Source organism: Canis lupus, chromosome 2 (genome assembly GCF_048164855.1).
Source record: "Canis lupus baileyi chromosome 2, mCanLup2.hap1, whole genome shotgun sequence".
Taxonomy (NCBI): Eukaryota; Metazoa; Chordata; class Mammalia; order Carnivora; family Canidae; genus Canis; species Canis lupus.
Genome location: NC_132839.1, coordinates 29,439,874 through 29,452,869, shown reverse-complemented (window position 1 = coordinate 29,452,869; position 12,996 = coordinate 29,439,874). Strand labels below are relative to the sequence as shown.

At 36.8% G+C, this 12,996-nt stretch overlaps 1 protein-coding gene across 3 annotated transcripts in view; it reads left to right on the top strand.

Annotated features, from left to right (window-relative positions):
* SCAMP1 (secretory carrier membrane protein 1) overlaps positions 1 to 12,996 on the top strand; it is a 120,960-nt gene that overhangs the window by 47,704 nt on the left and 60,260 nt on the right. For 2 of the 3 annotated variants that reach the window (XM_072794028.1, XM_072794038.1), the window contains 3 exons: positions 8,056 to 8,154; positions 9,357 to 9,465; positions 12,230 to 12,358. In XM_072794028.1, coding sequence (XP_072650129.1) covers positions 8,056 to 8,154; positions 9,357 to 9,465; positions 12,230 to 12,358 — 337 coding nt within the window. The remainder of the gene's footprint in view (positions 1 to 8,055; positions 8,155 to 9,356; positions 9,466 to 12,229; positions 12,359 to 12,996) is intronic. The other variant, XM_072794045.1, reaches the window with a different exon arrangement.

The following is a 12,996-nucleotide window of genomic DNA, read 5'->3' as shown; positions in this document are numbered from 1 at the left end:
ACCTTTATTTATTTATGATAGGCACACAGTGAGAGAGAGAGAGGCAGAGACACAGGCAGAGGGAGAAGCAGGCTCCATGCACTGGGAGCCTGACGTGGGATTCGATCCCGGATATCCAGGACCGTGCCCTGGGCCAAAGGCAGGCGCCAAACCGCTGCGCCACCCAGGGATCCCAAAAATAAATTTTTTAATTTAAAAAAAGTATATTATGAGGGGGGAGGCAAATAATAGAGAAGTATATAAAGCGAAATGTACAAATTCCCCTGATACCAGTTTGCTGAGAGCTTCCATCTGTTTTTCTGGGTGTGTACAAGTGTGTATTTATAAAAGCAAAAAAACAGTTATATGCATTCATTCTATAGTTCACTTTATTTCATTTATTATTTAAAAGGCAGTCTTCTGTATCTCTAACTCATTCCTTTTGATGACTGCATGGTATATTTATACAGTAAGTTGGCCAGTTCCCCTTTGATGGTCTTGTAAATATCTATTTGCTCTTTTATCTTGCAGCTGCTTTCAAATACTACTGGTCCTCATTGGAAGTGGAGGTTGTGCAGTTTATTTTCTATCTCCCTAAAGCCTCCTTTCTTAGTCTTTCAAAGGGCATTGATCGATTTCTGTCAAAAGCACTCCTATTTACTTTTTTGGGATATCATTTTTTAAAAAAATCATGATAAGTGTACTCTTTAATCCCCATCCCCTATTTCACTTATCCTTCTACCCACCTCCTCTGTGATAACCATCAGTTTGTTCTCTATAGTAAAGAGTCTGTTTCTTGGTTGATCTTTCTTTTTTCATTTGCTCATTTTTTTTTTTTTTTTTTTTAAGATTTTATTTATTCATGACAGAGAGAGAGAGAGAGAGGCAGAGGGAGAAGCAGGCTCCATTCAGGGAGCCCGACGTGGGACTCCATCCTGGGTCTCCAGGATCACACCCCAGGCTGAAGGTGGCGCTTAAACCGCTGGGCCACCGGGGCTGCCCTCATTTGTTTCTTAAATTCCACATACAAATAAGATCATAATGTATTTGTCTTTTTCTGACTTCTTTCACTCAGCATTATATTCTCTTGATCTATCTATGTTGTTGCAAATGGCAAGATTTCATTCTTTTTCATGGTTGAATAATATTGCAGTCTATGTATATGTATATACATTTTTATCTCTTCATCTATGGATGGACACTTGGGTTGCTTCCATAATTTGGCTATTGAAAATAATGTTGCAGTAAACATAGAGGTGCATGTATCCCTTTGAACTAGTGCTTAGGTATTTTTGGTAAATAACCCAGGAGTGTTAATTCCTGGATTGTAGAGTGGTTATATTTTTAATTTTTTGAGGAACTGCCATGCAGTTTTCCACAGTGGAAATTAGCACAAATTTGCATTCCCACCAACAGTGCAAGAAGGTTTCTTTTTCTTCACATTGTTGCCAACATTGTTTTTTGTGTTTTTGAGTTTAGCCATTCTGATCTGTGTGAGGTGGTTTCTTTGTAGTTTTGATTTGCATTTCCCTGATGAGTGATTTTGAGCACTGTTTCATGTATCTCTTGTCCATTTGGATGTCTTCTTTAGAGAAGTATCTGTTAACGACTTCACCCATTTTAATTGGATTACTTGTTTTTTTGGCGTTGAGATGTATAAATTCTTTACGTATTTGAGGTCATTGCAGATATCTTCTCCCATTGTATAGATTGCCTTTTAAATTTGTTGATTGTTTCCTCTTTATTCCCTTTCACTATTTTTTATATTCCACAAATGAATGAGATCATATAATGGTTGTCCTTCTCTGATTGACTTATGTCACTCAGCATAATACCCTCCAGGGGAAAGGAGAGAAAATGAGTGAAAATATCAGTGAGGGTGACAAAACATGGGAGACACCTAACTCTGGGAAATGAACAAGGGGAAGGGGAGGTGGGTGGGGGGTTGGGGTGACTGGGTGATAGGCACTGAGTGGGGGCACTTGGCGGGATGAGCACTGGGTGTTATGCTATATGTTGGCAAATTGAACTCCAATAAAAAATTTTTTTGATTGTTTCCTTCACTGTGCAGAAGTTTATTTTGATGCAGGTGTTTTATTTTCGCTTTTATTTCCTTTGCCTCAGGAGATATATCTAGAAATATATTGTTAGCTGATGTTAGAATAATTACTACCTGTGCTATTTTCTAGGATTTTTACTGTTTCAGGTCTCATATTTAGATCTTTAATCTATCTTAAGTTTAGTTTGTGTATGGTGAAAGAAAGTGATCCAGTTTCAGTCTTTTGCATGTGGCACTCCAGGTTTCCCAACACTATTTATTGGAGAAATTGTCTTCTTGCCATTGTATATATTCATTCCCCTTTGTTAGAGATTAATCAGCCATATACTTGTGGGTTTATTTCTGGATTTTGTGTTCTTTTTATTGATGTATTATATGTTTTTATGCCAGTGGATCCTGTTTTAACTACTAACACTTAATAGTATAACTTGAAATCTGGGATTGTAATAACTCCAGTTTTGTTTTTCAAGATTGCTTTGGTTATTTGAGGTCATTGTGGTTCCATACAAATTTTAGGATTGTTTTGTGAAAAATGCTATTGGTATTTTGATAGAGATTGCATGAAATGTGTAGATTGCTTTGGGTAGGATAGACATTTTAACAATAATTGTTCTCCTAATCCATGAGCATGGAATGTCTTTCCATTTCTTTGTGTGTCATCTTCACTTACTTTTATTAGTGTTTTATAGTTTTCAGAGTATAACTCTTTCACCTTTTTGTTTAGGTGAAAAACCTTTGTTTACCTTTCCTAGGTATCTTAGTATCTTAGTATCTTTGGTGTATTGTAAATGGGATTGTCTTCTTAATCTTTTTTTTTCTGCTGCTTCATTATTAGTATATAGAAATGCAACAGGGGCACTGGGTGGCTCAGTCGGTTGAGTGACTGACTCTTGATTTCAGCTCATGTCATGATCTCAGGGTTGTGAGATAATCCCCCAGAGCCCATTTAGGATTCTCTCTCTCCCTTTCCCTCTGCCCTTTCTCCCACTCTCCCTCTCTTAAAAAAAAGGAGTAATGCAACAGATTTCTGTACATTGATACTTGTATCCTGCAGCTTTACTGAGTTCATTTATCAGTTTAAGTAAGTTTTTGGCAGAGTCTTTAGGGTTTTCTATATAGGGTATCATGTCCTCTGCAAATAGTGAAAGTTTTACTTCTTCCTTACCAATTTGGATACCTTTTATTTCCCTTTTTTCCCCTAAAGGTTTTACTTATTTTGAGAAAGAGAGAGAGAGTGCAAGAACACGAACATGGACATGGCCTCATGCATCCACATGAGACACAGGGTAAGGGAGAGGAATCAGAAGCTGACTCTATGGGATCCCTGGGTGGCGCAGCGGTTTGGCGCCTGCCTTTGGGCCAGGGCGCGATCCTGGAGACCCGGGATCGAATCCCACATCAGGCTCCCGGTGCATGGAGCCTGCTTCTCCCTCTGCCTGTGTCTCTGCCTCTCTCTCTCTGACTATCATAAATAAATAAAAAATTTAAAAAAAGGAAACAGTTGTTTTAAAAAAAAAAAAAAAGAAGCTGACTCTACACTGAGAACGGAGTGTGACTTGGGGCCTGATCTCACAACCTTGGTTGGTTCATGACCTGAACCAAAATAAGAGTCAGACACTCAACTAACTGAGCCACCCAGGTCCCCCAGCCTTTTATTTCTTTTTATTGTAGGATTGCTGTGGCTAGGACTGCCTATACTATGTTGAATGAAAGTGGTAAGAGTGGACATCCTTTTCTTGTTCCTAACCTGAGGAAGAGCTCTCAGTTTTTCCCCATTAGCTGTGGGTTTTTAGTATAAGGCCTTTATTATGTTGAGGTATGTTCTTCCTAGATTTACCTTGTTGAGGGTTTTTGTCCGTGAATGAATATTGTACTTTCTGAAATGCTTTTTTCTGCATCTATTGCAATGATCATATAGTTTCTATCATTTCTCCTATTGATGTGATGTATCACACTGATGGATTTGTAATTATTGAACCACGCTTGCATACTGGGAGTAAATTCCACTTGATTATGGTGTATTATTTTTTAAAATACATTGTTGGATTTAATTTGTTAATATTTTGTTAAGGATTTTCCCATCTATATTCATCAAAGATACTGGCCTGTAGTTCTCTTTATCTGGTTTTGGTATTGGGGATACCAGTCTCATAAAATGAATTTGGAGGTCTTCCTTCCTCTTGTATTTTTTGGGAAAGTTTGAGAAGAATAGGTCTTAACTCATCCTTAAATGTTTGGTAGAATTTTCCTGTGAAGTTGTCTGGTCCTGGACTTAGGTTTTTGGGAGTTTTTTGACTACTGATTCAATTTCTTTGCTGGAGGTTGGTCTCTTCAAATTTTCTGTTTCTTCCTGCTTTAATTTTTGGCATGTTATATATTTCCAGGAATTTATCCATTTTTTTTAAGATGTCCAGTTTTTTGGCATATAGGTTTTCATAATATACTGTTAAAATTGTTTGTATTTCCTTGGTGTTGGTTGTCATTTCTCATCTTTCATTAGTAATTTTGTTTATTTGGGCAGCTCCTCCCCCTTTTTTGTAATGAGTCTTTAATTTATCAGTTTTGTTGATCTTGTCACAGAACCAGCTCCTAGGGACGCCTGGGTCACTCAGTGGTTAAGCATCTGCCTTGGCTCAGGGCGTGATCCTGGAGTCCCAGGATTGAATCCCACATTGGGGGCTCCCTGCATGGAGCCTGCTTCTCCCTTTGCCTATGTCTCTGCCTCTCTCTCTCTCTGTATCTCATGGATGCAAGTAGGGTGTTAAAGCCCCCTACTATTGCCATTATTGTATTACTATCAATTAGTTCCTTTGTATTTGTTAACCATTTTATGTATTTGGGTGCTTCTGTGTTGGATGCATAAATACTTACAATTGTCGTATCTTATTGTTGGATTGTCCCCTTTATTATTACATAATGTCCTTCTTTGTCTCTTGTGTTCTTTGTTTTGTCCATATAAATATTGTTTACCCTGGCTTTCCTTGGCATCTATTTGCATGATAAATGTTTTTCTGTTCCCTCACTTTCAATCTGCAGGTGCCTTTTGGTCTGAAATGAGTCTGTTGTAGGCAACATATAGATGGGTCTTATTTGTATATTCACCCTGTCATCCTGTGTCTTTTGATTGGAACATTTAGTCAATTTACATTCAAAGTAATTATTGATAGATATGTAATCATTGCCATTTTGTTATTTGTTTTGTAGTTGTTTCTATAGATTTTCTCTGATTCTTGCTGTCTTTCAGGTTCATTGGCTTTCTTTGATGATATGCTTAGATCTCTTTCTCTTTAGTATTTGTATATTTATTACTGAGTTTTGATTTGTGGTTACCATTATCTTTGTATGTAACATCTTCTCCATATAGCAGTCTATATTAAGTTGATGGTTGCTTAAGGTTAAACCCATTCTTTACTCCTCTTCCTCCCACCTTTTAGGTATATAATGTCATATTTCATATCCTTTTATTTTACTAATCTCTTGAATGATTTTTACAGAAATACTTATTTTTACTGCTTTTGTGTTTTTTACTTTTCATACTTTCACTTACGATCTTTTGTTTCCACTCAGAGTCCTCTTTAAAATTTCTTATAGGGCTGGTTTAGTGGTCTGTTTGAGAAGCTCTTTGTCTCTCTTTCTATTCTGAATGATAGCCTTACTGGATAGAGCATTCTGGCTGCAGATTTTTCCCTTTTAGCAGTTTGAATGTATCATGCCACTCCTTTCTGGCCTGCAAAGTTGTTGCTGAAAAATTCGCTTGTAGCCTTATGTGATTTTCCTTGTATGTAATGGTCTTCTTTTCTCTTGCTGATTTAAACATTTTTTCTTTATCTCTACTTTTTGCCATTTTAATTGCTATGTGTCTTGGTGTGGACCTCCTTGGGTTGAAGTTTTTGGGGTATCTCTGCTTCCTGGATCTGGATATCTGTTACCTTCTTCACATTAGGGAAGTTTTCATTTACTATTTCTTAGTATAAATTTTCTGCCTCTCTCCTGAGATCCCTGTAATGTGGATGTTGTTATGCTTGATGGAATTGCTGAATTCTCTATTCTCAATTTGCATACTTTCTTTCCCTTGTTCAACTTGGTTACTTTGTATTACTCTATCTTCCAGATCACTAATTCATTCTTTGGCTTCATCTAGCCTGCTATTTATTCTTATCAGGTGTATTTTTAATTTCACTCATTGTATTATTGACTTCTAGTTCTTTTTAAATCTCTATGTTAAGGGTCTTACTGAAGTCCTCCACTCTTTTCTCCAGTCCAGTGAATATCTTTATGATCACTATTTTAAATTTTCTATCAGATATCTTATTCATTTTTCTTTGGTCTATTGCTGTGGTTTGGTGTTTTTCTTTGATTTGGAGGATGTTACTCTGTCTTACTTTGACTCTCTGTGTCTGTTTCTGTGTGTTAGAAGTCAGCTACTTATCTTACTCTTAATAGCCTTTGAAGAAGAGGTATTATAGTGCCCTGCAGTGCAGTGTCATTGTTCCCCAGGGTGGTGGTTTAGGGCATGTGTATTGCATGTGCTCTGTTGAGTTTCAGCATCTTTTTCCTTTAGTCCATTTATTTGCTGTTGCTTTCTTTACCTATTGTTGAGTAGCAAGGTGTGCAGTGGTCTACTTGTGAAATGATATCTGCCCCTGCTGGAACTGAGTCCTGCAAAATAAGCAGGTCAGGAGATGTGGTTTTGGCTGGGTTTGCACTGGTCTTCTCAGGGAGAGACACCATAGCACCAGGATTTGAGGGGTGGGGGGGGTGGGGCGCATAACTGGGAAGGGCTGATCTGCCAAAACACAGGTGGCTGGGCTTGGTATAAGCAAGTTAAGTAGCATGTATCCACACAGCTCTGGTTTCCTTAGGTGACTGTTACTTATGCTAGGGGCAGGGGAGGAAAATGTCACCTTTTCAGCTCCTTTGTTCCTGGAGAGATCTTTCCATAATCCCTGTCTCCTCAGGCCATGCTCTGAGATGTGCAAATTATTCTCCTTCTTACCTGCCCATGGCATTTTTCAAACTGCTGGTTCTGTACTGCATCTGCATAGGCTATTTTTCATGGTGTCTCATTAAGATGAGGGACTCTTGTTTCCTAACATCTTTTGGGCTCTTCCAGAGCTGAGCATGCTGGTTTTTAAAATTCTGGGTTTAGTCCTGCTGGTTTTAAGAACTCATGAAATTTAAAAGGCAGATATTACGGAGATTCATCCTTCCTGTTAGCAGGCTCCCCAGTGTGAAAGTCTGTTTTCCGCTCTTTTCTGTGCCCCTGGCTCCTTCTTCACCGAGGCTGACTGTGGTCCTTTTTGCTATCAGACTGCATCTTCACCCTTCATACCTTCTTTGATATGGCCTCTTCCTTGCCTTAGGTGTGGAGTTTTTTTTTTTTTTTTAAGATTTTATTTATTCATGAGAGACACACAGTTACGCAGAGAGAGGGGCAGAGAGAGACACAGGCAGAGGGAGAAGCAGGCTCCTCGCAAGGAGCCCGATGCAGGACTTGATCCCAGGACTCTGGGATCACAACCTGAGCCAAAGGCAGATGCTCAACTACTGAATCACCCAGGCATCCCTAGTTGTGGAGTTTGTTGTGCCAGTCCTTGGACTGTTTCTGGATTATTTCTGTTGATGTGGAAATCTAGTTGTATCTGTGGGAGTTGCTGAGCTTAGGTTCCTCCTACTCTGCTATCTTTCTAGCCAGGCATGTACCTTTCTTTAGTGGAAAGAGTTAACCTTAATGTAAATTCTTCAGTTTGGTGCTATCTGTGTTGTACTAAAAAGGAATACCTAAAGATTTTGTTTTGTGTTTTTACGCTTGGCATCCAGCATCCGGGAGGAGAGTTGAAGAATGAATTTGGGAAAATAGAGATAGAGATGGAGAACTGAAGCAGCACTATACCACAAACTAGAGGAGGAAGAGAGGAATTCTTGGCATTTTGCTTTTTGTTGGGGTTAGGCCTTTTTAAAGAAGTTAAAATTGGATCTCTGTGTTACATAATTTGTCCTTTTCTTAATCTTCCTAGCCTCCACCAGGCACTGTGAAAATGCCTAACGTCCCCAGTACACAACCAGCAATAATGAAACCAACGGAGGAACATCCAGCTTATACACAGATTGCAAAGGTTAGTTCATGTTATGTGGGTAGATTTGTATTGGAAATTACAATATAAATAGCATCTTCAAAGAATTCTTTATAAGTTGGCTTGATTTCTTTTCTTTATTTAATTTTTAATTTACTTTTTGAGTTTGGGTTAGCTAGTTTATCAACCCTATAATACAGTTCTCTTTTCAGCTTATAATATTTGCTTCACTGTATTATTAGCAGCTGTTGAATTCATATATCTTCCTGATGCACAGTTGTTGAGGGAAATCTTTGTTACTTTGGTTTCACTGTTTAATGCATAGTGCTATTATAAAACCAATGATAGGATAATAGAAACTATTGGAAAAGAGTTGTAATGGCTAAGGAAAGGACAGTGGTAAGAAGTAACAGATGACAAAAATATGAGAATAAAGGAGATGAAGAAGATATCTCATATTACATAAAGGCAGATGGAGTTACAGACCAGAATTTTTTTTTCTTCTTCTTTTTTTTTTTTTAAGATTTTATTTATTTATTCATGAGAAACACAGAGAAAGAGGCAGAGACACAGGCAGAAGGAGAAGCAGGCTTCTCAGAGGGAACCTCATTTGGGACTTGATCCCAGGATCATGCCCTGAGCCAAAGGCAGACACCCAACTCCTGAGCCACCCAGGCATCCCCAGAATTTCTTAATCATATCCTCCTTCATCTCCTTGTCTTCTAAAATAGAAGATACTATATATTCTTGCATTGGAAACCTTAGGTACTGTTCAAGCCAATTCTTAAGAGGCAATTCAGTGGTCATTTCTCCATTTGTCTGTTTTGCCTCAGTTGTTCCCTCTGTTCTTCATTCTCATTTATGCACAGAGGTCACTTTGATTTTATTTTCCCAATTAGGACTCTGATTACTCTTACTGATAGAATTTTGTTCTGTTCTAATATGCCCAATAGTCTCACTGACAGTTTTCATAACAAAAAAGCCAAAATCAGTCAAATATCTCCATATTATCTTTTGAAACTGTAATCTTAAGTGAATTCCTGTATTTTGGAAGAGCATTTGAATTAAGTTTTGAATATTGTATGCCTCTTGATCTTGGGATTGTGAGTTCGAGCCCCATAATGGGTGTAGAGATGACTAAAAAATGAATTAACTTAAAAAAAGGTAGATAGTATAGTAGTGTTACAGGATTTTCTACCTCTGACAACCTATTCATGCATTGATATTTTGTTTGTTTGTTTAAGGAACATGCCTTGGCCCAAGCTGAGCTTCTTAAGCGCCAAGAAGAGCTAGAAAGAAAAGCAGCAGAATTAGATCGTCGAGAACGAGAAATGCAAAATCTCAGTCAACATGGTAGTATCCAAAGAAATTTGAAATAAAAATAACTTTGAAACACTTAAATTATGCCTATGCTAGCTCTAAGTCATTCTGGTTTATGGACAAGGCCATGCCCTTTTTTCCTGTTCTAGCAAGATCAGACAGCAGATTTCCAACTTGTTACTCTGTAGCTCTCTGATCTTGGCTGATTTGCATAGTTTTTTGATTAAAACAATGTTAGCTTTATCAACACAGGAAGTAAATGTGCATATGATAATTTTAGATTTTGGCCAGAAGTCTTTGATCCTGCACTTGGGCCCTCTTTGAATCTATTGAAGCTTTAAGAGTACAATGGGAGGGTGCCCTAAATTTGACTCTTACCTTTTGTTTATTCAGCCCAGTTTCTAATTATCTGCCCTTGTCCTCAAAACTATAACATACCTGCCAAATCATGTTAAAAAAATGTGTGGCATGACTCTGGGAAGCCTTCTCAGTGATGCCAAAGAAAGAAGTACTGAATTGATCATTTGCTATGAAATCTGTGCAGACTGTGACTACTAAAGGGCACTTCAAGGGAGTATCTTAGAGAAAGGTAGCAGTGTCTGGCCTAGAAGGGATAAAGAGCTAGACAAGTCATTGTTACTATGTCTAAGATAGTGATGGAATGACGGGGCTTAGTCCACAACAATATACTGAACTATTTCTTCCATATCTTAGACTGTGTAAGCCTAAGTCAGAGAATGAAAAATACCATATGATTTCACTCATATGTGGAATTAAATAAAACTACTGATCATAGGGGGCAAAAAGCGACACAAATCCAGAAACACTGTGGAAAACTATAGAGAATAAACTCTATGGTTACCAGAGGGGAGGTGGGTGAGAATGGTGGTTAAGGAGAACCTTTGCTGTGATGAGTATCAGGTGTTGTATGAAAGTGTTGAACCATTATAATGTACACCTAAAAATAATATTACACTGTGTGTTAATTAACAAATTTAAAAACTAAAAATAAAATTTATATATTCAAAGATTATTAAAAAAAAAAAAGCATGTAAGCCTAGGGCCTTCTGAGGACACATTTATCCTTGGCCATTTTGTTGCTTGTGACACTGGAGACAATATCTTAAAAGGAGAAATTAAAGGTTTATTTGAGATCAGTGTTTCTGAAATACCTGTAATAAAACCTGTCCTATGTCCTTAGTATTGACTAATATAAGTTATCTCTATGGGAGATATTTTAGTAAAGATAGTAACAGAGTAGGAAATTCAGAGTAGGAAATTCATGTAAGTACTTACTAACTCATTTAATTATTAGTACAGTTCTCTGAAGGGTGATATAGTTGCTATTCTCTTGTTATTTCTACTCTTAAATTTATGAAGAAACATAAGATTTTACAGATGTCTTCAGATTTTACAGTCTTCAAGAGTTTAAGGTACTCAAAGCCCCCTAGCCAATAAATGGCTAGGCACTTCTGTTCTCAGATCCTACTTCTAACATTACTATTCTTTCCTCCTCTCAAATATTATGAGACTTGTAAGAAAAATGAATATAAAATTTGGAAAGAATTATAAATAGCAGAGACATGTTGGAAAGAATCAGACATAGGTCATTCTTGTTTTCCACTGTAAAATTTTCTTAGTCTATATAAAGTATATAAAATCGAATTTTCAAAAATTGTGGCAAAAATTTCTAAAATGAGAAGTGGCCTTTTTTTTTTTGTGTTTACCTTCTGTTTTTAATGTTTTGACTTCTTGCTTTAATTTTAGTGTTTTTATTGTTCCCATCACTTCCCAATCTCTATTTTCAGTTTCATGTCTTTATGTAGACACATTTTCCCTCCTCATAGTTTGAATTTGTTTTTCCTTTAGGTTTTTGAAGGTGTTATAATTCCTTAGCTTCCTTCTCCTGTTTCATGTTTTCTCCTAGTTTTATGGCTTTCTTAATGTATATTTTGAATATTATTATTATTTTTTTAAAGATTTTATTTATTTATTCATGATAGTCACACAGAGAGAGAGAGAGAGGCAGAGACATAGGCAGAGGGAGAAGCAGGCTCCATGCAGGGAGCCCGACGTGGGATTCGATCCCGGGTCTCCAGGATCGCGCCCTGGGCCAAAGGCAGGTGCTCAACCGCTGCGCCACCCAGGGATCCCTTGAATATTATTTTTGTCAGATTTTGAGATTTCCAAATTTGAGTCTTTGGTATTAGTTAATTGTGTTGTTTCTTCATGGAGTTAACAGTAGAAAACTCAGAAGATTTTACGCTGGTCTTCCTTCTTCACATTGACTAGGAATTATATTCAAAGACTTAAGATGCTGAGGAGGAAGTTGTAGATATTTAAAAACTGCATGGCATTCACATGACAGCCAGACGCTTAGGACTTGGAGAAATAGATTTGTTTTTAGGGTAGAGTCACAGGGTATGTCTTTGTGCTCTTTTTTTTTTGTGTCTGTATATCAGCTGTACATATATTAATGTTTTCTAAAGATGCTCTGGGGAAATTTTTTTTTAAGATTTTATTTGTAAGTAATCTATACCCAACATGGAGTTTGAACCCACAACCCTAGATCAAGAGTCTCATGCTCTGTTGACTGAACCAGCCAGGTGCCCCTACTTTGGGAAAATTTTTAAAAATGCAAAGCTTAGCTTTCAAAGCTATACATATATAGGAATGTAGAGATACAGTATTTGATTTATAAAACATCTATTAAAAGAACAAATAATGTTCTTTGTTATGAAACCAAGAATAAGAATAGCACATATTGGTCCTAATATAATTTTTTTAAAATTTGCAGGCAGAAAAAATAATTGGCCACCTCTTCCTGGCAATTTTCCTGTGGGACCTTGTTTTTACCAGGATTTTTCTGTAGACATTCCTGTAGAATTCCAGAAGACAGTAAAGATTATGTACTACTTGTGGATGTGTGAGTATAAAATGTGTATATTCAACAGAGTTTTTTTATTGTTAAAAACCCTCCTTTTTGGAATTCAGATATCAAGGATAGTATCACAAATGGTCTTTTTGTATAGCTCTTAATTTTCGGAGTGGAACATATTTAGGTACTGCAAAATTATATTGAATATGACAATCTAAGCTGAGGAAAACAAAGGAGAACTGGCATTCTTTTGAGGAAGGGACTTCTCTGTCACATATAATGTATTTTTTGAGGAAAAAGGAATAGTTGTAAAATACTATCTAGGTTATATTTGTTTTGAAAAAATTGCACTATTTTTATACATATGAAGGCTGTCTAAAAAATTCTATTAAAGCATTATGACTTTTTAAAGGGGCTACAAAATATCATTTTTCTCAGAGCTTTGAGCATAATTTACTTTTCACTTTCAAGTGGTTGATAAGTACTTTTATTATTGGAAGTACCTAGTTAATGTAGGATATTTTACTAAATAGAACATTAGGACACACATTTATTAGGCTGTGGTACTTGCCTTGTTTTGAAATAATTTCAACTCATGTAATACTAAAATAAAATGTCAAGCTGTTAAGAGTTTATTCTACATACACAGAATTCCCACTTATTCTCTGTTTTACTTTTATTCCAAA